We start from the raw sequence: 22,588 nt of genomic DNA on the forward strand, positions 1-22,588 counted from the left end.
GGTGGCGCTCGTGTACGGTTTGCTTCAATAAAACATGATAGGCGGCTAAACGAAATCATGGAACGATATCCAATAAAAAATAGATTTTTGGGGGGAGAAAGAAAACAAAACAAGTTCACTGTATTTTCTTAGAGGTATTTAGAATGTAGGATAAAATCCTGAACACAGAGCATTATTCATTAAAATTAAAAGCGGCGCTCAACGTGATACGCCTACTGTGGGCGAGCACTCTCTTATCTGTCCCCATTTTTAAAGGCCAGGACGAAACAAGAAAATATCGCATTCTTCGACCCCGCACAGGTGAATACATATGATCCTGTCGGATGGATTGCCCGACCAGCACAGCATGGCAACATGTATATATGTATAGGAAGAAGCGATCGCGCACTTATGCCTGTTTTAAACCTGGAGGCACGTCCCCACGAGGCATGCCTTCAATTTTAGGAACAGCACGAATATTAAAAACGCTGCCTCTAATTTCCAAAGCGGAATGCGTGCGAAACGAGAATTTTCTGCACGCCGCTCTCTAAACCGGACGGCACGAAAGCACGACAGAGCGTGCCACCAATGTTTAGAACACCCTCAGGAGCTTCCTTCGTAGGTACTTCGTATGTGACATGCCTTATGCCCCCAATACCAAAGAATCTTGTACGTTAACTAAAGCAGACCAGAACATTGTTCGACACTGAGGGCAGATTGAAGTTGGACTGTGTCGATATATTACAAAATCGAGTTTAACGTGATGTGCACTTTTGCTGCAGACCCCTGAGGCTGGTTGCGGGATTCCTCCAAGTCCGGGAGCAGCATATGGGAGCAGGCACGTCACGCGCTCCTTTCGTAGCGCGCGCAAGCGCAGCGTTCCCTCAAGACCGGCCGTGGGCAGCGCGGTTTCGGTTTCAGCTGCCTTGTGCGGCCCCAATAACTACTTGAGCTACAGCGGTTGGAATTTTTTAAAACCTAAAATCTGATACGGATATTATCCATGGTCGACTCCCAGTATGGCGGACCTCCCAATAAATCAGGATCGAGCGATGCATTACACCGCTGATAATGCTATGCCTAAAAAGCACTCTTCTAACACAAAAAAAAAAAACCTATTTTAAAAAGCCTCTGACAGCCTTAGGTGAAACGCGTACACCATTCCGATTTTTTAACTGGAACGCACGAGCATCGAGTACCGAGTTGATAAATGCGCCTTATCACGGAGCACTGCGCGGCGAAATGTGCGTGAATATGCGAGTGTGCGCAGCGCACAGTCCTTTTCAAGTGACCTCTGCTAGGTTGTTCCGGGAAACGGACCCAACCCCCGTTTTTTTAGCGCATTATTATCTTTTTTTTTATGGCCGCTGCCATCAAGGTGGTAGTGTGGTGCAAATGGCATCACATTATTAGGCTTAAGACTTTACAGTTCTTTTGCTAGAGGAAGGAAGGTGGCATCACGTTGCCTTTTCTAATCTTTTCGGAGTGGCGTGCAGAAAACAACAAAAAGGCGATAACTGACTCAGAAGCAGGTTGGTTTGGGTCCGTTATCCGGAACAGCCCGTTCCTTGCGCTCACGCGCGTAGTCTCGCACATTTCGGCGCTGTGCTCCGTGATACGGCGCCTGTGGACTCGGCGGTCAACCAAGAAATCGGAGCTGTGTACGGGCCTCATTTTTCAACGTGAACCTGATACCTGGCCGGTACTATCCTGATGCGCACAATGAGGCCGGCTCCAGGCGCCGCCAGCGCCGACCCGAGCCATCGCGTACGGTTTGTTTGGCGTGCTGTCTGTGAAGGTTTTTGATTCTGGCTTTGGAAATCACTTGTTCAGCATGGATGCACATTTTCCTGCTTCCGAACGCTTTAAGGTTTCATTCTTGATTCAAACGCGCCAAAACGGGTCAGAAAACTTTGCGTATTTTGTCCTTCGTGTTCTGTGCCGCTTTCTAACAGGAAGTCCTCATTTGCTCCAGGAGCTATAGGGTGCTAGTCTTGCCACCTCATGAGCACTGTCTTGCGCTTATGGGCTTTGGCGTCGGGTCCAGGATTGCATTCGGGCTCAGAACCCACTGACTACACCTATATCTTGCCAATGTGGGCAAGACATCTTGGGTATCATGACGACGTTTAAGAAATGTCTCCGAGACGTTTTCTCTTTTTTTTTCAGATATCTAGTTCAGTTCTTGTCAGCAGATCTCGCCGTACCTTTAGACGGTTATCTAGCTCAAATTATGCACCGCCCAGTTAAACGTATAAGAGATCTTGAAAGGGTATCTCGAGGCTCTTGACAGGCGTTTAATATTCCAGCTCAGAAATATCCCAGGAAGGTGTAAGTACACTTAATTAATTAACAGGTCCTTCCTGTTTCCATAAGTAATGCCGCGCGCATAAACCATTTCCTGCAACGCTATACCACTAATGATTTTTCAATTTTAGTGTTCTAGCTTTTTAATTTAAAAATATTCTCTTTTTAATCGTATATAAGCAGGAGCTAAGCACTGCATGGGCAACTGCCTCACTCTTAGAGGCGAGTCGCAATGAGTGCGTGTATGTATGCAATATGAACATGAAAGAGAAAAAGTAAGTATCATGGTATGTGCGTGTACAATGCCATCTCTATAGACGGTGACCATTGGTGACTGCGCAGACTTTCCTGTGAGCCATATGTTACAGCGTAGCTGTTCAGTGCCTGTTTTTTGGGTTGAGAATCAGTGACGTTTCATGCCGCAGCCGAAAATTCCCTCAGTTAGATCCAAAATTTCAGTCCCTTTTTCTCTGCAGCAGCTTGAAAACTTCCGAAGTTTGGAAGAGGTGAGACAATTTTCGCTATAAAAATTCCCCTAAATAGGGAAAATTACCCGAATGGAACATCATTGCTGAGCGTCGGTGTTGAGGGCCGTTGCAACCTATAGGGGCGGTTACCACCCTCCGTATGGTTACAGGGGTGGTTACTGTGGAATGAGGAGAGGGGTATGGCATCTGCAGTCGGCATGAATGCCGTGCATGGCCAGCTACTCAACAAAGAGACGAGAAGGCAGTGCGCGCGCTATCTCCTTTCGTGCTCCGCGCGGTGGTTCGAATGACAGCCAGTGTAACAAAAATAGCCTCTGGCAGTTATTTTTGCACAGTGAACGTTGCAGCTGTACAAGTGCTTCGTCTGCCGCCACTGCATGCCAAACGCGCCGCCCGAGCAAATGCTCGTCAGCGCCACCGGCGCCAGGATCCAGCAGTCCAGTTTTCTACTTCGTAACTCCCCCCATTGCTGTGACGACCTCCTGAGACGCACCAGGACCAGGCCTTGGTCCAACACCTCAAACAAATCTCCTGCCACTCAGATGACAAAAAGGCTATCAACTATGGGTAGTGTGTGAGAAGAGCTAGTTCAAGAGCGACAGTCTGAAGTGCTCTAAAACTGTGCGCGCAGTACACATGTCTCACTCAAATTCTTTACCTCAGTATGACGCGAAATGAAAACACCTTAACAGTTGCGCTGGAAATTCGCATTATAATCTGAGCATTAATTCGCATTACCACATTACCGATAACGTGCGTGCATTTCAGGGAGGTAACCAGATGCATGCTTATCATACTGCCCCACGTGTGCGTTGCTAACCAGCACAGCTAGGTAAAATAATTTTGAGAATATTCATTCATTCTACGCGTGGTACAACTCTGCTGGCGTGTGTTCTCTTAGTTGAAGCCCTGTTTTTGGGCAGTAAAGAGAGGTAAATAAATTTCTTTTCAGCAGCTATTAGCGTGGCTAACTTCAATGGAAGCGCTCGTAGATTAACTAATCAGAAGCATCGAGTAGTCATGTTATCAACGAGCAGGGAGCGCGCTCGGGCGGCTGCATGGTCGCGGTGCCGTCATAACGCGACATCATAACCGCCGCTCATAACGTGGGCGACAACGCTGGCGGTTCCGCCAATTAACACCTGTGCAGAGCGCACTCGGACGGTTGCTCGTTCCCGGTGGCATTATGAGGTCTCTTCGATTTGGCTGCGCTATTTCCGTCAAGTTCTTCGGCGGTGCCGCGAGCGTGCAGCATTAATTCAAGTGCAGCTTGGCACTGGCTGCTTCCAAAACGAATAGCAGAGTGCAGGCCTGTCGTCTGCTAGCCTTGGCGTCGCCACCAAATTAGAGCCAGCTGCGTGCTGTCGACATAAACGGCCGCCAAAATCTCGAACCACACGAAGAATTTTCGAGCAGCAAATCGCAATAAGTGTTGCCATGAACCAGCCCCAGAAAGTCGCGTCGTTTTACTGAAGAAAAGTTGCTGCATGTATAAGCGCCGACTGCAACATAAGCGCTGAAATGCTACTCATGGGTCAAGACTTAGTTTATGACGCCATGAAGTTACCCGTCTCCTCCTTTCAACAGTGAGCAGTCATCATTTCATTTGAACTACGGTCGGGTATTCTCCAACCTACACATTGGGGCTGTCATATTGCTGCACTACTGCTGCAGTCAGAGGTGGGGAACCTCATGAGGTCGACCTCAACCTCAAAATGGCCTCAACCTCACGTCGTGAGGTGAGGTTGTGGTGAGGTCAGCAATTCAGACCTCAACATCACGCGTGAGTTTTAGGTTGAGTGAGGTCGTCATTCAGTGAGGTCGAGACTTTTTGCAGCTGCCACGTCTTACTCCGACGAGTGCAGCGCATCACCGCAGTGTTCGTGCAATGACGCTTCGTGTTCGGTTTCCCCTGTTTGGACAACCGGATGCCACAGTTCCTTCTTAGCTTCCGGTGCTGCGCCGTAATGTCTGTGCAGTCCGAGCTTACAGGAAGACGCACCCCTCTGGTCTTCCCGGAAGGAGTGTTACTGTCACGGCACGCCACTCTCCCTCCCCCTTGCCCCGCTGGCGTAGCAGCCATAGCTGCCTGCCGGTCGGCTCAAACTCCCGGGAGCGCGCAAAGCACGTAACTCACGTTGACCCGCGGTAGTTTTCTTTGATGCCGCAAAAAAATAAGTTCAGTCCAACAAGCACGCAATAAATTCGTCGCAGCGCGGATGACCCCAAGCAAGACTGCTTCGTGTTCATGCTCGTTGCCGGCGCTGACGTCATGGCTCTTGCCTTGCAGTAGAATAAAAGGGATCCTATTGTAATGCATTACAAGCTGACATAACAGAACCTGGAGTAGTCGGCACAGGTGAGAGAATGTGATTCACGTGGTTCCTAACAATGACACCTGCTGATTTGATTAAAAAACCACGAAGCCAGAAAAACCATTATAACACCGTCGAAGATTTTGATCGGTGACTTCCCCTTTCGAATCTCACACCAATTCTGTATCTTCCTGTTCCGTAATGCAAGCAGATGCAAATATAATTTCACTTTTTTATCCTTCCGAATAATATCTCTTTGGTCTCCTGCTCCTTGTTCCTTCTCGGAAGTTCGCTTATTATGCCGAATCACCGCAACACGAAGCGAACGCACCAGCATTGCGGTGTTGCAGCGGCGAAAAAATGCAAAACTGTAATGAATGTATGGTGATGTGGTAGCTGATTCCTTTTCCTTTTTTTTATGAAGATATGTGAATGGAACTGATTACATGCTCGCGCTATGCTGCTGAGTCGCTGTTTCAAACCTTCTAATATGACGTTTAATGGGGCACACTGTTGTTCGCTTCTGTTTTTAGTGTGCGATTTTTGTTTGTATGTTTCTCATCAATCTCTTTCGTTTCTTTTCTCGTATGGGATCAGTTATGTTGGCTGCCTGCCTTGCAAACGACCAGGCACTACGCGTTATCTTTCTTTTAACTATTTTGCAGAGACCCATCGTTCACCTTAAACGGCTTCGCAGAATGCTCGCGCGGTGCTCGTGGGTAAAAAAACGTCTAGGATGCTGGCGTACCATTGATTAGTTCAGTTTTGAAGGAAAACAAATGATTTACCGAGCCTGGTTGATGAAATGGTACCAAGAATTCTGTTGAGGCGTATGATTACTTAGGCGGTTTTTTTCTCCAGGGTGGGTTGCTCGAAAAAAGACTTCACTGCGGGGAAATTTGAGCGGAGAGCCATGGTGCTCTTGACAGAGAGAGAGGTTCACGCTGTCCACTCTAGGCCAGTTGTTTTGACCCGTGTTATTTTAATAGTTGGCACAGTGTTCGAAGACGTATACTCTAGCCCTTACATTCAAAACGCCGCGGGTTCACCGAGTCATCGGAGAATTCCCAGGATTTCAAAACCATTACCATCGCCATATGGAGGGATGTGGCGGAAACAGGGGAGGGTCTTGACCTCCCAGGAGCGGAACATCAGCATCATCATCCTTAATTATTAGCTGCAGGTATTCCTATTTTCCCGCACATTAATTGTCTTCGGTTGCTGAATAATGTACAATATTTAATCAATATTCTGGCAACTTTTAATTTGGTAGCGGTATATCAGACTTCCCCGGGTTCATAAGGATACACTGTTATCATTGTCATCATCGCCATCATCTCGATTCAAAGGGATGTGTCGTTGCATGATCTTTGCAGTATGTCATACATGAGAACTGGCGCGTTTACCTGCTGGACAATCCGAATGTCATTAGTGTGGACTGGGATGTGGGCACTCTTTTTAATGCGTCATGCGTGCATTTGTAGCAATGTGGGATCCATATAGATCTTGAAATGGGGGTGGAAGGGGGTGGATGGGGGCCTGGTGTGACGAGAAATTACATCGTTGTCACGTGAATAGGTGTGATGTCATATTACAGCGTCGTCATGTGACTAGGTTTGAAGGCACATTGCATCGCTGTCACGTTACTTGATATGACGTCACACTCACATAACGTCATTACTAATAATATTAATTAGTATTAGCATTACCTAATTATATTAAATGGCGTCGATTAATTATGTGACGTCCTCATCTTTGTAGCGTGACTCGCCGGCTCGTGACGTCGCATGGCGCCATTTCTTGCGGACAGTTCTTTTGTGGATATGACCTTATAAGTGAGCCATCTAATGCTTTAGCATTAATAAAAGGAGCCGCTCGCTTCTACACAGACATAAATACAACGTGCCTGTGTTGGTGTACTACAGTCGCAGCTTGTTAAGTGCTTTCAAAGGCAACATACAGAGGACTCAAAAGAGCACTCTCGCTATGCCGGATAGAGCTAGAAAATCGAAATATACTGATATGCGTCTGCATAACCGTCGCATTGGAAAGTACATCAACGACCAGTTTCTTGATATTCGGTAACTATTCTCAAGCCTGAAAATAGTACTGTGAGTACCTGCCCCTTCTCCCAATTCCTGGTAGATGGTGTAGAAGGGCTGTGTTTGTCAACTGCTGATTCGTGCGTGAATGAGCGAGATGCTTTCAATACGAACAAGTATACACGAAGCATGTTGCCAAATATTGACACATATAAAGTACTCACCGACGTACAAGTGGTAACCGCGTATGGGACACCCCTGCCCGCAGGACATATACTTTCCGAGCGTTCATCCCAGTTTATAAGCTTCTCCTATTGCGTGCACATCAATAGTGTCTGTACACACCTCATTAAATAATACCATCATCATTTTGGCTTTCCTGTCTCACAAGATTTTCAGAATTGTTTTTAACTGAAAAACTTCTTAATCGCTTTTTGTTTTGTTTTTCGTTTGTTTTCTGAGGTCGAGCAGCCGACCTCAACCTCACATTTTGAGGTTGAGGTGAGGTTGAGTCAGGTCATCAGTGGCCTCAGGAAAAGTGAGGTGAAGGAGTCTAAGGAGACCTCAACTGATGAGGTTGAGTGAAGTCTGCAAATTCTTTTTGAGGTTGAGGTGAGGTCCATATTTTTGAGGTCAAATGCCCACCTCTGGCTTCAGCACCAATTCCGAGAGTGTAGGGCAGCCAAGAACTCGTGCTGCACTAGGCTGACACTTATGCAAACCGAAGACGGAAGTGCAGCAGGCGCGCGCTGCACTGGCAAAACGAACGCGAAAGTGCTGCACCATAGTGTTTCTTACTATTAACTAGAGGGAAAGCTGGCGCCCCGCCTATGGGAGTTTGCATGGAGCTTCCTCGAGACCACCTGTACCACCATGAGCGCTCTAAACATCATGGGGCGGAGAGCTACCGACTGCAGAAGTACAACTTTTGGCTAAAAAATAATGAAAAAGCAAACGTTGTTTGATAATCAATAATGCCCTAGCGTTTAATACCCTTCCTATAAATCGCAACAAACGAGCAGAAAAGCATGTAAATATAAAGTCTGGCCGAAATAAGCGATGGCTTGCTCTCCTATTGGCCAAGCATTGCAGACCACAAAAGCCAATATATTGTGCTTAACAGGCGCATTTTTAAAAAGAAATATGTTTTTGAAAAAAAAAATGTTGTCCTTTCAACATCTTAAAAGGTTTTTCCACAGCATTTCGAAAAACAAAAACCTTTTATTGGCGTCGTGTGCTGTTGCGTTTTCGATACTACGGTTTTTGCACACTACTTCTACGGCGAAGTCGTCTGCGCGCGGAGAGCGCCGTCGATTCGGAATGGGACATCTCTGTAACGCCACTCTGTGTTCCTGAAAAAAACCTACTGTCCTGCGCCAAGTAGCTCATCGCCCCATGGAGGTATAGGTGCAGTGCCGCCAGCTTTCCCTCTAGTTAATAGTAAGAAACTCTATGTGCTGCACTCCTTGAACTCGTGGACTGCAGCGAGTGCAGCCAAATCGAAGAGACCCATGGTCACGCGATGTCTCGTGAGTGGTGACGTGAATGTGACGCCACGGTCACGTGATGGCACGTGAGCTCGGTTACACTACTCGGGCGCACCAGTGCAACCAGACCGGTGACACAATGGTCCGTGTCTCGGAGGCACAGAATGACATCAACACCACTGTCTTTCCCTGCCTTGCTGCGGAACTCACGCCTCTTCTTCGCTCACAGGAACTGGCGAGGAATGTTTTCAACAGAATGGTGGGATCGAACAACCACGAGACTGGAAGAGACGGAGAAGGAAGGATAGAAAGTAACGAAGGGCCATGGCAGCGCATGAGTCGAGCAAATGTTCTCACAAGTGTCCAGGCAAGCGCCATCACGCCACGGCCACAACAAGAAGCAGCCCTGGAATTGGGCGTACTTCATTTCCTGCATGTAGCTAGGCACGAATCCTCGGCGGTAGCGTGTTATTTTAAAGCTACATTTCCACCTTGTGTTTTAAAACAACGTTTTCGTTCCAATATTTTGGCTCCGTATGCAAGCCATCCGAGGCTTATAAATGCTCTTTGGATTAAGCCAATCTGGGCCGACACATTGAAGAAAACTTCCTTTTTTCGGGGATGAAAACTTGATTAGAAAAAGAAAAATGGACTTGAGGTGGACGCTAGGTGGTCAGAAGACCTTGCATCGTGATGACGTACCTCGGTGGCTCGCTCGAAGGCCAGGCGTTGGACATCCAGGTCCGAACTGAACAGGGTAGCCTCTCACTGCTCAAAAAGTACTGAGCTGCAGCTCTGGTTTAGGGAGATCAGAGTGGCAAGCTCATATGGTGTGGGCTGTACCGGCACTTTGACCGCAAAGGATGCGGCACACTCAGCCGGCGTAGGGAGGGACGACATATGAAGCCGTCTCCGAAGGACCGTTAATGGTGTGGCTGTCGATTGCAACTATCCGAAGAATTAAAAGAGCAGCGGGGGAAAGTCGGCCTTTGGAAAAGCCATACGTACCGCAAACTGCGAGTGATTACGAATAGTGTCACCGCGATGGCTCAGTGGTTATGCTGCTCGGCTGCTGACCCGAAAGACGTGGTTTCGATCCCGGCCGCGGCGGTCGCATTTCGATAGAAGTGAAGTCAGTGCATTTTGAAGAACCCCAGGTGGTCGAAATTTTCTGGAGCCCTTCACTACGGCGTCCCTCATAGACTGAGTCGCTATGGGACGTTAAGCCCCCATAAACCACAAATCAGTAAGAATAATAGTACATGATGTTGAAGCATTGCTCAGAGACAGTGTCGCATCCCATGAAATCTTTTTTCGAGGAAAAAAAAGAAGGGCGATCAATTGTAGTGTTATTCTATACTTTCTCTTCCTTTTTGCTATTGTTCTGCAGCAGCTTGGAGCAATGTCCCATGTCACGAGGCTCATCGTTTACTTTGTTCCTGTTCTTGAATCCATGTGCGTGTGCTACATAATTATTGCAGCACAGGCACGTATCCAAGAGGGGGGGGGCGCAGAGGCCCCCCCCCCCCAGCAATGTTTTTGTTATGCGTAGGCCCTGCCTTGGGCCCATCCCGAAAAAAAATTTCTGGCTACGTGCCTGTTGGAGCATCTAATCGCTGATATGTTGACGGCAGGAACCTTCTGCCATGTATATATATGTTGGCTATCGGAGAGGACTATTTTTGAGTCTCGCTTTCACCTCCGCCGCATCTGCTCTCACATTTCAAGCGACAACGTGGAAGGCATCTTCACAACACACTGACTGCCACTCAAGGTATAGTACGAGCACCGCAGAGAGGGGCTAAAGCCGCTAAACGCGAACCATTGGCATCAGCAGATAGTTGCTGCTAAACCTGCTAGATCGCGCTGAAACGGTCGAAGCGGGTTGTATAGACTGTTTAGTCGCATATAAATTTATACAGCACTCTTCAGAACCTTTCGTTTTTTTTTTTTACATAATGCCAAAAGCGTGTATGGCTTCCGCAGGGGTTCACAGTAAACTGTTACACCATGCGGAATTAAAAGCTCATTTGCGCTTTTGCCTTCAGAAAGTGGAAAATGGTAAACAGTATATTAGGAGCATGAAGGTATACGATAATACACAGCGCATGATGTATGAATAAACCATGCCTAGTAAGCAGGCTGACTGCTCGATTACTGACAATCATGCCAATAAGCAGCCGTCAGCCAGACTGCGCGTGCACTTATTGGCAGTCGTACCAATAAGCGAGCTAACTTCCACCAGGATGCACTAACAGTCACCCGTTCGCAATCAAACAGCAATTAAGCAACCACTTTATATTTTCGTGTAACAGCATTTATTCGTAACACTTAAATTGAAGATACTTCTTTTTTCTGATTCGATAACGGCGTCATTGACTTGTCGTCCATTTGAGAAGTTGCGCAAGCCGATCCACCGTTCAGGTTTACGCGATAGCAAGGAGAAGGACGCACAAAGGCAGAGGGGCGCGGCGGCGCGCGGCGCTTTGTCCAGAAGAAGAAGATCCTTGACAGAACCATCAGGCCCGGCGGTGCCGACGGCGACCTGGGCCCCGCACACCTCCTGAAAGAGACTGGCCAAGAGGCAAGGCAAGAATATGGCGCTCCAGCGATCGCCGCAACCCAAAAAACGCTCCTCAAATCCACCGCAAACCTCGCGCCGATCGCTCTCTACACCGGGACCGAGCCCAAGCTACGAAGGCCCCAACCCGACCACCTATCTGCCCATGGGCTACTTCATGCACTACCCGACCGCGCCTGGCGACCAACCACCGGCCCACTCGCCGACGCCTGGCGACTCCGCCAAGACGGCCAGCGCCAACGCGCACCCAGCAACGCTTCCGGCCTTCTTCAAGCCGCCGCAGCCGCAGCCAGCCTTCCTGGGCCCAGCGCCTTTGTTGCTGAGCGCCTACCCCGCCATGGACCCTCGGTACGGGCCTTTGGAGGCCATGCCTGAGCAGAGGCTGAACAAGGCTCTGCTTGAACTCCTGAGCCGCGCCGCCGCTGCCTCCGAAGAGGAGACCAGCAAGAAGAGAGAGTCACCCGCCAGACCAGGCGGATGCTGCCGCACGGTCTTCTTCATGACTACGGTTGCCCTTGCGCTAGTCGCAGGGGGACTGTTTTCCTTCTACGTCGTCAGCGGCAAGCTCTCGGAGAGGGACCTGTCGTTCCTCAACCTCACTTTCTCCGTGAACCGTGAAGACAAGAGGAAGCTGGCCGCCGAGCCGAAAGAGGACCCAAGTCCTGGTACCACTGCGCTGGCCACTTCAAAGGACAAAACACCCGCCGCTGCAAAACCGGACGGCAAAGTGTTCTACCTGAATCCCAAGTGGACCGTGCCGGCAGAGGACACAGAAACGACTGCGAAGTTTAGACCAAAGATTGCGCGCTGCCAGACGCCTTTCTGTCGCAGTATGACTGACCGCTTCAAATCGAGCCTGAACTGGACCATTTCACCTTGTGGAGACTTCTACGAATTCGTTTGCTCGTCGTGGAGAACAAAGAAAAAAGGAGCATTTTCGCAAGATTCCTTGTATGCCGAAGAGGTCGAGAACACGCTGAAAGCTTCACTTTTGGACTTGCCAGAGCAAGAGAACCAGTTGTACAAAACTGGTGAGAAGCAAGATTTCTCTGAGAACTCCACGTCACCACTTTCTTATGCGCAGACGCTTATAGATCTGTGTATGCATGACAACAACAACAACAAAAGTGATAGAGAAAAACAGACAGAACAGTCCGCTCACCTTCGGTCACTTCTGACTGCCGTGGGTTTGGAAAACTGGCCGTATCAAAACGATAGCGTCAGCAGAGCCGATCTATGGAGAACAGTCGTGCTTCTTTACCGACACCTTGGACTGACGACATTGGTAGCGGTGTCGGTTGAGAAAGACCCAGAAAACGATACGGCCCTTGTGATATCAATCGACGAGCCTGACATCGCAATCGGCTTGTTTGGCACGAAGGATGTGTTCTTGCCCAACTGGTATTCGCATGTGGTCCGAGGAACGATGAAGATGTTTAGCCCTTACAAGTACCTCAATCAAGCGGAGAAGGTTCTTGCATTCTCTGAAAAGCTTGCCGAGATCACCAGTACACGCGGCGAGAGGAACTACGTGGAAGAAGCCAAGATGACCACCGTCCACAACCTTCCATCTTACGCGCAGTTCCTTGGTTTACTCTTCGATGGCATAATCAGCGTCAACGAAAAAACAAGGCTGCTTGTGAAAAACATGCGTTACCTGAAGGCCCTTAGGACAGTAATCCACATGACAGAAAACCACGATCTGCTGAATTATTTGGGCTTTAGAGCCGTCCTCCACGTCTCGCCGCTCATGTTCAGCGAAGCCTTCGTCGAACTGGCTTCTGTACGGATGCGCCAGTTGACTGGACACAAGAAGCTAGGGTGGCCCAGATGGAAGGCTTGCTTGAGGATGTTGGAAGACGCGATGCCCTTTGTTTACCAGCAGGCGTTCTTCAAGGCCAACGAGAAGCTGCTAAGCATTGAGCGGGTCACCGCGTTGTTGAACGACCTGAAAAGCACCGTGCTTCTGGCAGTGAGCAACTTCACCTGGATGGACGCTGCTGACAAGATAAAGGCTAGAAACATCCTATCAGACGTCGGCTTCGAAGTGTTCTACCCGTCCTGGATCAGGGAGGATGGCGGACAGGCATTCAGCTCGCTACTTCCAGCGCTGCCCAACAGCACCGATATAGAGCTCCTGAGTGTCTACTCAGAATTTGTCAGGAAGAACACAGAGCGCAGGCTGTTGACCATCGCGGACGCCGGCTTCGCACCCTACCCAGAGTGGAAGGGGTCCATCTTCGCTACGTACCCGAAATTCGACTACGAGACCCGCTCCGTCTATGTCCCAGTCGCGCTGTTCAACTTCAGTGTTCCGGACACTGACGCGGGGCTTCTATTCCAGACGCCACGAGTGGCGACTCGCATCATGACGGCTCTGGTCGCTTCGTTACACCGAAACTCGTACCCGCATCCAGGGCTGCCAGTGATGCCCAACCCCACTGAGATGTTGACGCGCACGACGAGATGCCTGCAGTCTCAGTACAGAAGCATATCCAACAATCTGCACGACGAGAAAGTCCGTTCCGTGGTCACCACAACCTACGACTTCCTGGACAACGTTGCCATGGAGCCCGCCGTGTCAGTGTTCTCAAAATATGTGGTAGAAAGCGGCGTCGCCGTGCAGCAGGAAATGCTGAACCTTCCACTCAACTCCAAACAGCTCTTCCATGTCATTTACGCTGCCGACATGTGCGAGAGTGGATCTTCGGAGCAGCTTAGGCAACAGTTCGCCGAAGATGCCATGACCCAGCCAAGGCTTAGAGTAGTGATTCCGCTCAGAAATACCCCATCTTTCGCTCAGGCCTGGAACTGTAGTCCAGAAGAACCAATGAACCCAACACAGAAGTGCAAACTTTTGACATAATGCGAAAGGCACTAACAGACTATTGACTTTTTCCTATTGTTTTCATAAAGTTTGTTGCTGGGTGCAGGCAGTAATCGGTTCACTGTCGTGCGCAACAACAGCAGAAGCACACGACCTTTTTAAGCGGGCACGTCACTATAGGAGGGCGGGGAGCAGAGAGGGCCATCCCCTTCTCCATTTGTAATCATGCTCCTTGGCCTCAGCACTTGACAGGGCTGTGGTTTGGCGCCCCCCCCCCCCACCTCCCGCGCCTCTTTTCGAAATTCGAAATAATTGCGCAAACGCAAATACGCGCTGCTTTAAAGACACGTGGCATCGATGGCACGTGTTCATGTAAGGGGCGGTTTTGTAAGTAGCAGTTGAAGGTGGGGTGTTGAGTGATGGCTAGCTTCAAATGCACAGTGCACTTTTTGAAGTATAATCACAAAAAAAGGGCGGGGGAGGGGGCCAGTGAGGCTCATCAAGAAAACATTTTTCGCCCGGGGTAAGGGGGCGAAAATTTTGCCCTGACCTGTTAGATCCGCCCCTGTTTCCTGCTTAATTGCCGAACTGCAGCCTCGGAAGGCCTTATTTGTTTCATTTTTTGTATTCCTCTCGGCACTGAATTGCGACCATTACGTTCCGCCTCCTAAGTTTCTCACAAACACGTCTCTGCCACGCCGGGCAAACGCGCCCGAAGCGGGCGCCACAAAGGCAACACCAAAACCGGCACGACGGGTATCGTTCTCGGCGCCGACACCAGATGCCCTCACTTGTCAGGCGCGACCTCTTTCTTTTTTCTTCCTTTTTTTCCTTCCCTCGCCTCGCGAGGATGTCCGTCGTTTTGATTGTTCCTCGCGATTTCAAAATGTAAAATTATTCGTTTGTTCCACGACGGGGGAGGAAGCGTCGGTAGCATGCCTGTCAGCAAGAAGTCTCGCTTAAAAGACCTCGAACCACTCGGATAGGCGGAGATGGCCACAGTAGCCAGGTGGGTAAACGAGAGCTTCCATTCTTTTGAACGGCCACTGGGGCCGCCGATCGTACGTTTGCTCCTCGACGCTGAGCCGCGCGCCGCATCGGTCAGCTTTGCCTGCGAACAGAAAGATCTTTTCTCGCTTGTTAATGCTGTGATCGTCGCAACTAGAAGTGCTTAGCTGTAGCGGCATCAACGTCGCGATCGCCTCCTGTTGTGCTGCGGATGCGGACGTGCTAATAGACACTGCCGCGTTAGGTCGATGACATCATTAGAAGCCACTCGCGAGCCGCGGGAGAGCGTATCAACCCCGAGCGCGCGCTCGGAAGCATCCGTGCGACGTGGTTATGACTTTGACGCTGTCTAGCACGCTTCCATCTGAAGAGTTTGACTCCCAAACATTTGTTCCAGGGACGTCAGTTCTGTCTCGCTCTCCTATACAAAATCCCGCGTTCTGCAAGTGGGCTCATCTTTCTTTATCGGCATCGTCCCCTTCTCATCCTCGGGGCGTTCAGCTGACGGGAACGGTGCTAACGCGCGTTCTAACTGTCGCGCGAAGCTGACTTTTGAGACGAGTAGGAACAGCCCGTTTTCGGAGCGTGGTTTCTTCGTGCTAAGTAGGCCGGCGCGCGGTTAGCGGCTGCGCGTAGCGGGCACTTCTCATACAAGTTTTACTGGTTTGCAAGGGGCTGGTATATGTCCCCTTTCAGTGCGCGTGCTCATGTGGCTCCTTGCGTGCGTCATAAACACCCGGATCGTGGTTTCGTCGGCACATTTTGTGCGTGCTGCGAAGAACAACCGTGTAAATAGGGTTTTGCTTAGCGCTTGATCTGTGTGTTGCGTCGTTTCTCCATCGATGTCAACGAAGCTGCCTCCTCGTATTTGCGACTAGATCGTACCGTGCAGTGCATCTTTGTACACGGAACGAAATGAAGGGGTGTGTATTCGTGTGTCGGTTCGTTCAATAGAGAGCGACTAGAGACGTCGAAGTAGGACTTTGTGCGCTTGTTATCAGCTCCCGGCGAGCGACCGGGCGCGCCGTATTTCCGCCGCGCGAGAGTCAATGCACCACCATCTGCTCTGCTTCAAGCTGTGGGCCATGACAGCTTGACGTTGCTCCGGAGGGAGGTTATGATTGGCTGCTGTAAAGAAGCTCGATCTTCTCCGTTGGGCCGCTCTCTTCGAACGTCACGAGATCGATAATGAATCTGCCGGTGTCGGCGCCCCTGGCGCTAGCTGCCGGGATGTTGTGTTTTGCTTCGTTTTGGTGGGAGGCGACGTGTGTAGTGTACTTACCACGTATAGCGCACCGAGCTGGTGGACGAACGAGCGAGCGCTGCCGTGCTCTGACTCTGCTCGCGCGGGGCGCTTAGCTAGCTGTGCGGACCGTGACCCCGTTTCCTACATTGCGTGATGATAATGGAGCTCTCGGACCGGGCTGGTCGGGCTGGCCCTGCGGTTTAAACAAGGGCAACCGCCTCCCCTGTCTTGTTTTTTTTTTAATATTGTGTTCTTTCTCCTGCAGTCCGTCTCTTTAATATTTGACTGCGTAATCCGCTGTCCGAGTCACGCAAGCCGGACCATCATTGTTTCAGCGTTCTAATAAGAGAGAGCTTGGGTCGGGAATAAACGTCTGCGTGCGTTGTCGGCGGCGCGCCTAGCTGCTCGTTGTTTATACACACAGGGGGAAAGATAATCTCGTAATCAGTGTATAGGACGGAGTGTCATGCTGGAAGTGCTGAAAACGCCAACTAGCGTGCGTCTGCGTCGTCTGCCGTCGTGTACAATAAAAAGATAAAACAAGCGATAAAATAAAAACGAAGAAATTTGTGATGAAAAGTTGTTGCTGGGGTCGACGACGGATGAATTAATTATTAGAACATGATATGGGAAGCCGATGGCTGTGGTCCCAACGATTAAGGCAAGCCATGGTGGTATATAAGCGCGAGGAGACGATAATGTGAATTTTTTTTTCGTAAAGCCGAGAACCGGAACGTCGAGCAGCCAGCGCCAACGGCGTGTATAGAATTTAATTTTGATGCCTGTCGTTTTCTGGCGCTTTTTTTACTGTCGAAGACGAAAGATTAAAAAAAAGTGCATCATTTTTGCGGCTAGTGTTTACGTTATCGTCAACTCCATTATCGGCTGCTTAAGTCTTATTGTTTTATATTCCTATCATGAAAAGCTCTCCGCTCTCGTTCGAACAGAGAACGACAGGTATAGGTGAGATCAGCAGCTCACCTCTTTCAATTTGCGCCGTCAAAAGCAGCCATGAGAATAACGAACGAATAACACTGGGAAGGAAACGCGAGCAAGTTCTAAGAAGTTCAGTTTATTGATGACTCGCGTGAGCGGTGACATTGGTCAAGAAGTACTTTGGTTTGGACTAGTTGGTGCATAGCTTTTTGATGATGTCAGGGCGGCGCGAAAACAACAAGGACAAAAGAGGCACACGAACACAACAGGACAGGCGCCACAGGACAGGACATACATTGGATCGTATGACGCCTTGCTACGTAACGACGTTATTTCATGACAAAATAAAAAGGAAAGTTCCCAGAACTTTCGGCCTTTCAAAGAAGCGTCGGTGGTGCACTTACGTCCAGAATGTTTTTTTTTTATTATTCTGTGGGAACTAAAATACACTCCGTGTTAGCACGCAGTTTTCACTCTCGTGTAGAGCGCCAGGCGGCGGGTGGTTGTGTGTGCTTTCCTCGCTGGGGCCATGGGTGCGTTAATCAGGCATATCCGGCCGGCATGAACAGAAGCTTCGCTATGAATGAATTTCATGACTACAGTCGAACCTCGTTATAACGAAACAATGGATATAACGAAGGAGTGACAATTCCTCTTGGAAGCTCGGTCAACATGCGCTATATAACGAAGCTGCGGCTATAACGAAGTAATTGCCGGGCCCCTTCAACTTCGTTATAACGAGGTTCAACTGTATATATGCGTGCACTGTTTATATATGCACACCTCGCGCACCAGGCGGCTTGTGTTGCCTGACTATACTGGCGGCATGATCAAAAGCGAGCCGCCGTACTCTCTCTCCCTCCCACACACACGCGCACATATGCACACACGCCTAGCCGGGGAACCGGTCAACATGCACGCATGGACTCGTTCACCCACGCCGCCGCTGCAAGGCACTGGTTCGGGCGCGTAGACGACGTAAACACGTGACCGTATAACCGACGGCCGAACCTTTAAACCTTTTCCGCCGCCGCGGTAGGCAGCGTGTGTGAGTCACGGCGGCGTCGGCAGCGGCCGCGCGTTTGTAAACACGACGGCCAACGCGAGAAGAAGCCGCCGAACAGCGCCGCGCGAGCGACCACGTGCTCGAGACACGGACGCTTTTGCGCGCGTTCTGATGCGGTGAGTCCTCCACCGCGATGCACGGCTTCGCGTGGCAGCCACTTTGTATGTGTATACTTGCTATATACACTCTCCGGGGTTCGGATCCTTTTTTTTTCTTTTTTTTTCTCGAGCTGGTTTTTTCTCTCAGACTCCGCGTGTGCCGTATAAAGCAACGCGGAGAGCAGGGATTTTCCGACGGAGGTTTTTCCGGCGGTCGATATATCGGAGCATCACCATCCCTCCCTGGACGGTTAGGAACCAAGTCGAGGTGGCTCGTTTTCGCTGAAGGAAATGGTCCGGATGCGCCTGGGTTCGGTCGGTATATACAAGCAAGCGTGCAGTGGGTACAGGCCGTAAACTTTGTGAGTTCGGTCTTGGCTTTATACACAGGGTGTTTCACCTAAGACTTTACACAATTTTTAAAAATAGGCTTTTTGATTTAGAAGGCCACTTTTTTCGATGTAGCATTGTCAACGCTGTAGTACATCAAAATACAGCTAAGACGCGCTCAATTGCAGGCTGGTTAACTAACACTGAATAGTTAAGTTTTTAGCTATTACTGTTAGGTTTCTTAATTATTGAAAGGCGTGTAGCCCACCGTAATTAATATACGTATCAGTTTTTATAATTTGGACAACGCGGTCACGCTCAACGCTGTGGCTCTACGAATTCTGCCTATTTCGACGAGTTAAGTGCACTGGAGAGGTTTCTTTGCCTGCAAGCTTCTCGAAAGCACGTGCAATTTTGCGCGATGTAGCCAAAATTTGTTGGGCCACAGCGCTCTGGGCAACCGCGTTTCCGATATTCTAAAGATGGATATCGATATTACTTAAGTTGGGCTGCACGCCTCTCAATAACTAAAGAACCTAACAATAATAGTTAAAAAGTTAACTATTCAATGTTACTTAACCAGCCTGCTAGTTAGCATGTCTTAGCTTTATTATGATGTACTACCCGCTGACATGGCAATGCCTAAAAAAGCGCTCTTTTAACTCAAAAAGCCTATTTTAAAAAAAAACTGCGTAAAGTCTTAGGTGGAACGCTCCGCATAGCTGAGAGGAAGACCATTTGCGAATATGTATCAGCGCTCTTTTGTTTTCGCTGTTTGTTAATAAATGTGGAAACACGTGCGGTTTCCTCCTACTAAATGTCCGCTACGAACAACATCACTCAGCAGGCGCCTTTGAAAAAGACGCGGCAAGGGAATGTTTCCCCGAAGTCGGCTGTGTAGCAAAACGACGCCGAGATGCGCGGTATACCACCTCGAGGCTATCATTGTCATTCTTGCCCGAGAATGGAGCGGCGACGCTGTCATTGACTCCGTCGCCTCGGTCATTTGGCGCCATTATGGCGTGTATGCCACGTCCGCGATATGCGACCTTGTCTTTTTACTCCCGCTGCTTTTTCTTTCCTTTTTTTTTATGGACACGTGTCTTGCGCCGCGTGTGCCGTATTTTAGCTTGTATTATCCGCACCGAAAATTAAACTGAAGAAATAAAGACCGAAAATAGGGAGCGCGGGTTATACGTGGATTTTTGGAGAAGTTTGGCTTCACGGCAATACGCACCGAACCTTGGAGCGTCTCAGATCCCTATCGCCATAGACATGCTGTAATAATAATAATAATTGGTTTTTGGGGAAAGTAAATGGCGCAGTATCTGTCTCATATATCTTTGGACACCTGAACCGCGCCGTAAGGAAAAGGATAAAGGAGGGAGCGAAAGAAGAAAGGAAGAAAAGGTGCCGTAGTGGAGGGCTCCGGAATAATTTCGACCACCTGGGGATCTTTGACGTGCACTGACATCGCACAGCACACGGGCGCCTTAGCGTTTTTCCTCCATAAAAACGCAGCCGCCGCGGTCGGGTTCGAACCCGGGAACTCCGGATCAGTAGTCGAGCGCCCTAACCACTGAGCCACCGCGGCGGGGCGACATGCTGTAGTGCCGATTCATCTTTGAAGCGTGGAGGTCAATCTCTACGCATATCGTTCTCATAAGCTTCAAGAAATGTTGCATCTGCAGAAAGCTTGATATTTCAGAAAACATCTGTGAGAGGCAGTGACGTCTAAGACTGAATGTGCTCATAGGTTGATCATAACAGCGAGCACACAACGTAAGCTTCTGACGGAAAAAAACAGCCCTGCTTGCACTGTTATGAAAGCGCATAGTCGTATATATTTTCTGGAGGCAGATGTGCTGGTAACGCTAGGGCAATATTTTTTTTCCTGTAATGATGATTCACATTACAGTTGTAGTAATGGCTGGCAGTACGCTTGAAAATACGGTTAGTGCGAATAGACGACACTTGTCTTGTCAGTTTTTTTCTTTTGCCGCACCTGGCATGCTAGAGGGTATGCCCACTTGCTGAGGCCATCAGTGAGGAGTCAGCGCTGGCGCTTCTTGTAAGACTCGACTTATTCGAAGTTGAGGTCGTTGGCATGTGCGTGCTTGCCTTTGTGTTCACGTCGAGTGACATTGAGTTGTCACTTTCCTCCTGTCTCCTCTTTTGTTTTCTTAAAGCTGGCTTCGTCGCTTAATTGACTCCCAAAGCAGGGCAATCGTCCAGGAAGGTGTTCATGCCTTTCCTGCAGATTGTGCCCACCCCCGTGACATTTACGGCGCAGCCAGTTGCAGCTCATTTTTTGTTCTCTATTCTTGCACAAGTTTGAGTTAGTGCGCAATTAACTCCAGAGAACACTAAGTCTGCAAAAATTGAATGAAAAATAAATGGCAGTCGGTGAATGCTGCTGCAAACAAAACTTTTTTTGGAACCTCAAGCCTATGTTATCGAAAAGTGCTTGAAATTTTGTATACTAACCATTCTACATATATGTATCAATCAATCAATCAATCAATCAATCGATCAATCAATCAACCAATCAATCAATCCAGAAGCAGGATGTACCGTAACGTCCACCGGACATCTCTATCAGGACGTCCGCGTCGGGACATTTCGCATACATCTGATAGATATCCGAGCCAGGATTTGGGCGTAAGGACTTTTGTGGGATGTCTGTCTAGCATGATTCGTCGTCTGGGGCGCGGCTAATAGCAGGCTTATCGATTTCTTACTGTTCCTTTGGCGTTGTCTTGCAGGGAGTGTTTGGTTTCAGGAAAAGAGAACTGACAGAAAGCAACTGGGGAATTAGTGTTGTATAAGGTGGCGCGGGTGCCCTCAGTCGCTTCTCTTCCATGAGTAAACAAGAGTTGCGCTTTGAGAAAGCCGCGAATGCTCAAAGGCAAGCCGTATCTCAGGCCAATACCTGATTAAATCTCACCGAAGTCGGGGGAAAGTCTATACAGTTCATGGACTGAGTGCCTTAAATGGACACTGAGGAGAACTCTATGCGGATGTTGGTCTGGAGTAAAAATTTATTATCGGGCTCTTTCTCGCTGTGTTGACGTTTGTCCAGCAGCAAAATACGCATATATCATCGCGAAAATTGGATTTAAAAGTGTCCCCGCTACTCGCTTCATACTCGTGAAATCCCTATCGAAAAGGACGAGTTGCCACCACTTTGAAGCGAATGGCGGTGTAACGTGTATAGCCTATGGGATCCGGGCCTAAATATCAGTGTCGACAAATGCATTTTGATTGCGGAATCGGCCGCTTATAGCAACACTTGTATTTCGTTTTGTGGCCTTTTTCTAGCTTACAAAAACTCCGTTTTCGATGAGATTAGAGCACAATGCCTTATAGATACAGACCAACTTCAGTTTGTCTTCAATGTCCTTTTGATGATGATGCGCGTATGGAAAGGCGAACGGATGAGAGGTACGTGCATTCGATCTATCTTAGTCTTCGCCCTTTAGAGCCGCGGCAGTGCGTTGAATGTAGCAAGATGCCATCGTCTTCTTTCTGGGAAGTTTCTCAGGTGTTACACTCGCCACCGCACAGACACACGTGCGATAATAAAAGGTGAGGATCCAGGGCGAATTCCTCCCTGCTCAAGGAAGTAGTTAAGCGAATGCAGGGTCTTCTGTCGGTGCTGCGCAGGCCGCTCACGACATCTTGTTTTATTTTCGTGAGCCCTTGCACATGCAGCTCTTCTGTCAGGTGTGCTTTTATTTTCTTTTTCCTTTGCTATGACGTCAAGCTGGCTCACCTGGGCTAGTCACTGCGACTTTGCTGTGGCAGGCTTGCAGTGAGGAAAGTTGTGCTCTGCGCACTGGTTGTGAGTCAAGGAGAGTCGTATACTCGCTTGGCGC

The 22,588-nt window shown here is 49.1% G+C and overlaps 2 protein-coding genes across 3 annotated transcripts in view; both read left to right on the top strand.

Annotated features, from left to right (window-relative positions):
* Positions 1 to 220: 220 nt before the first annotated feature.
* The window catches only part of LOC144098845 (protein SSUH2 homolog), a 72,397-nt gene continuing 50,029 nt past the window's right edge, over positions 221 to 22,588 (top strand). The window contains exon 1 of one of the 2 annotated variants that reach the window (XM_077631754.1): positions 221 to 300. Coding sequence is in view for 1 of the 2 variants with exons in the window: in XM_077631753.1 (XP_077487879.1) it covers positions 15,019 to 15,035 (17 nt within the window). In the remaining variant the exon portion in view is untranslated. Of the gene's footprint in view, positions 301 to 14,859; positions 15,036 to 22,588 lie in introns of those variants that run through there. The other variant, XM_077631753.1, reaches the window with a different exon arrangement.
* Positions 11,216 to 14,065, top strand: LOC144097639 (neprilysin-1-like). Its single transcript, XM_077630292.1, has one exon. The coding sequence runs from the start codon at positions 11,216 to 11,218 to the stop codon at positions 14,063 to 14,065; it is 2,850 nt and encodes a 949-aa protein (XP_077486418.1).

This window comes from Amblyomma americanum, chromosome 7, assembly GCF_052857255.1.
Source record: "Amblyomma americanum isolate KBUSLIRL-KWMA chromosome 7, ASM5285725v1, whole genome shotgun sequence".
NCBI lineage: Eukaryota > Metazoa > Arthropoda > Arachnida > Ixodida > Ixodidae > Amblyomma > Amblyomma americanum.

Bases quoted from the DNA above. Each gene is read 5' to 3' on its own strand.
- LOC144097639 (XM_077630292.1), top strand. From the start codon at position 11,216: ATGGCGCTCCAGCGATCGCCGCAACCCAAAAAACGCTCCTCAAATCCA.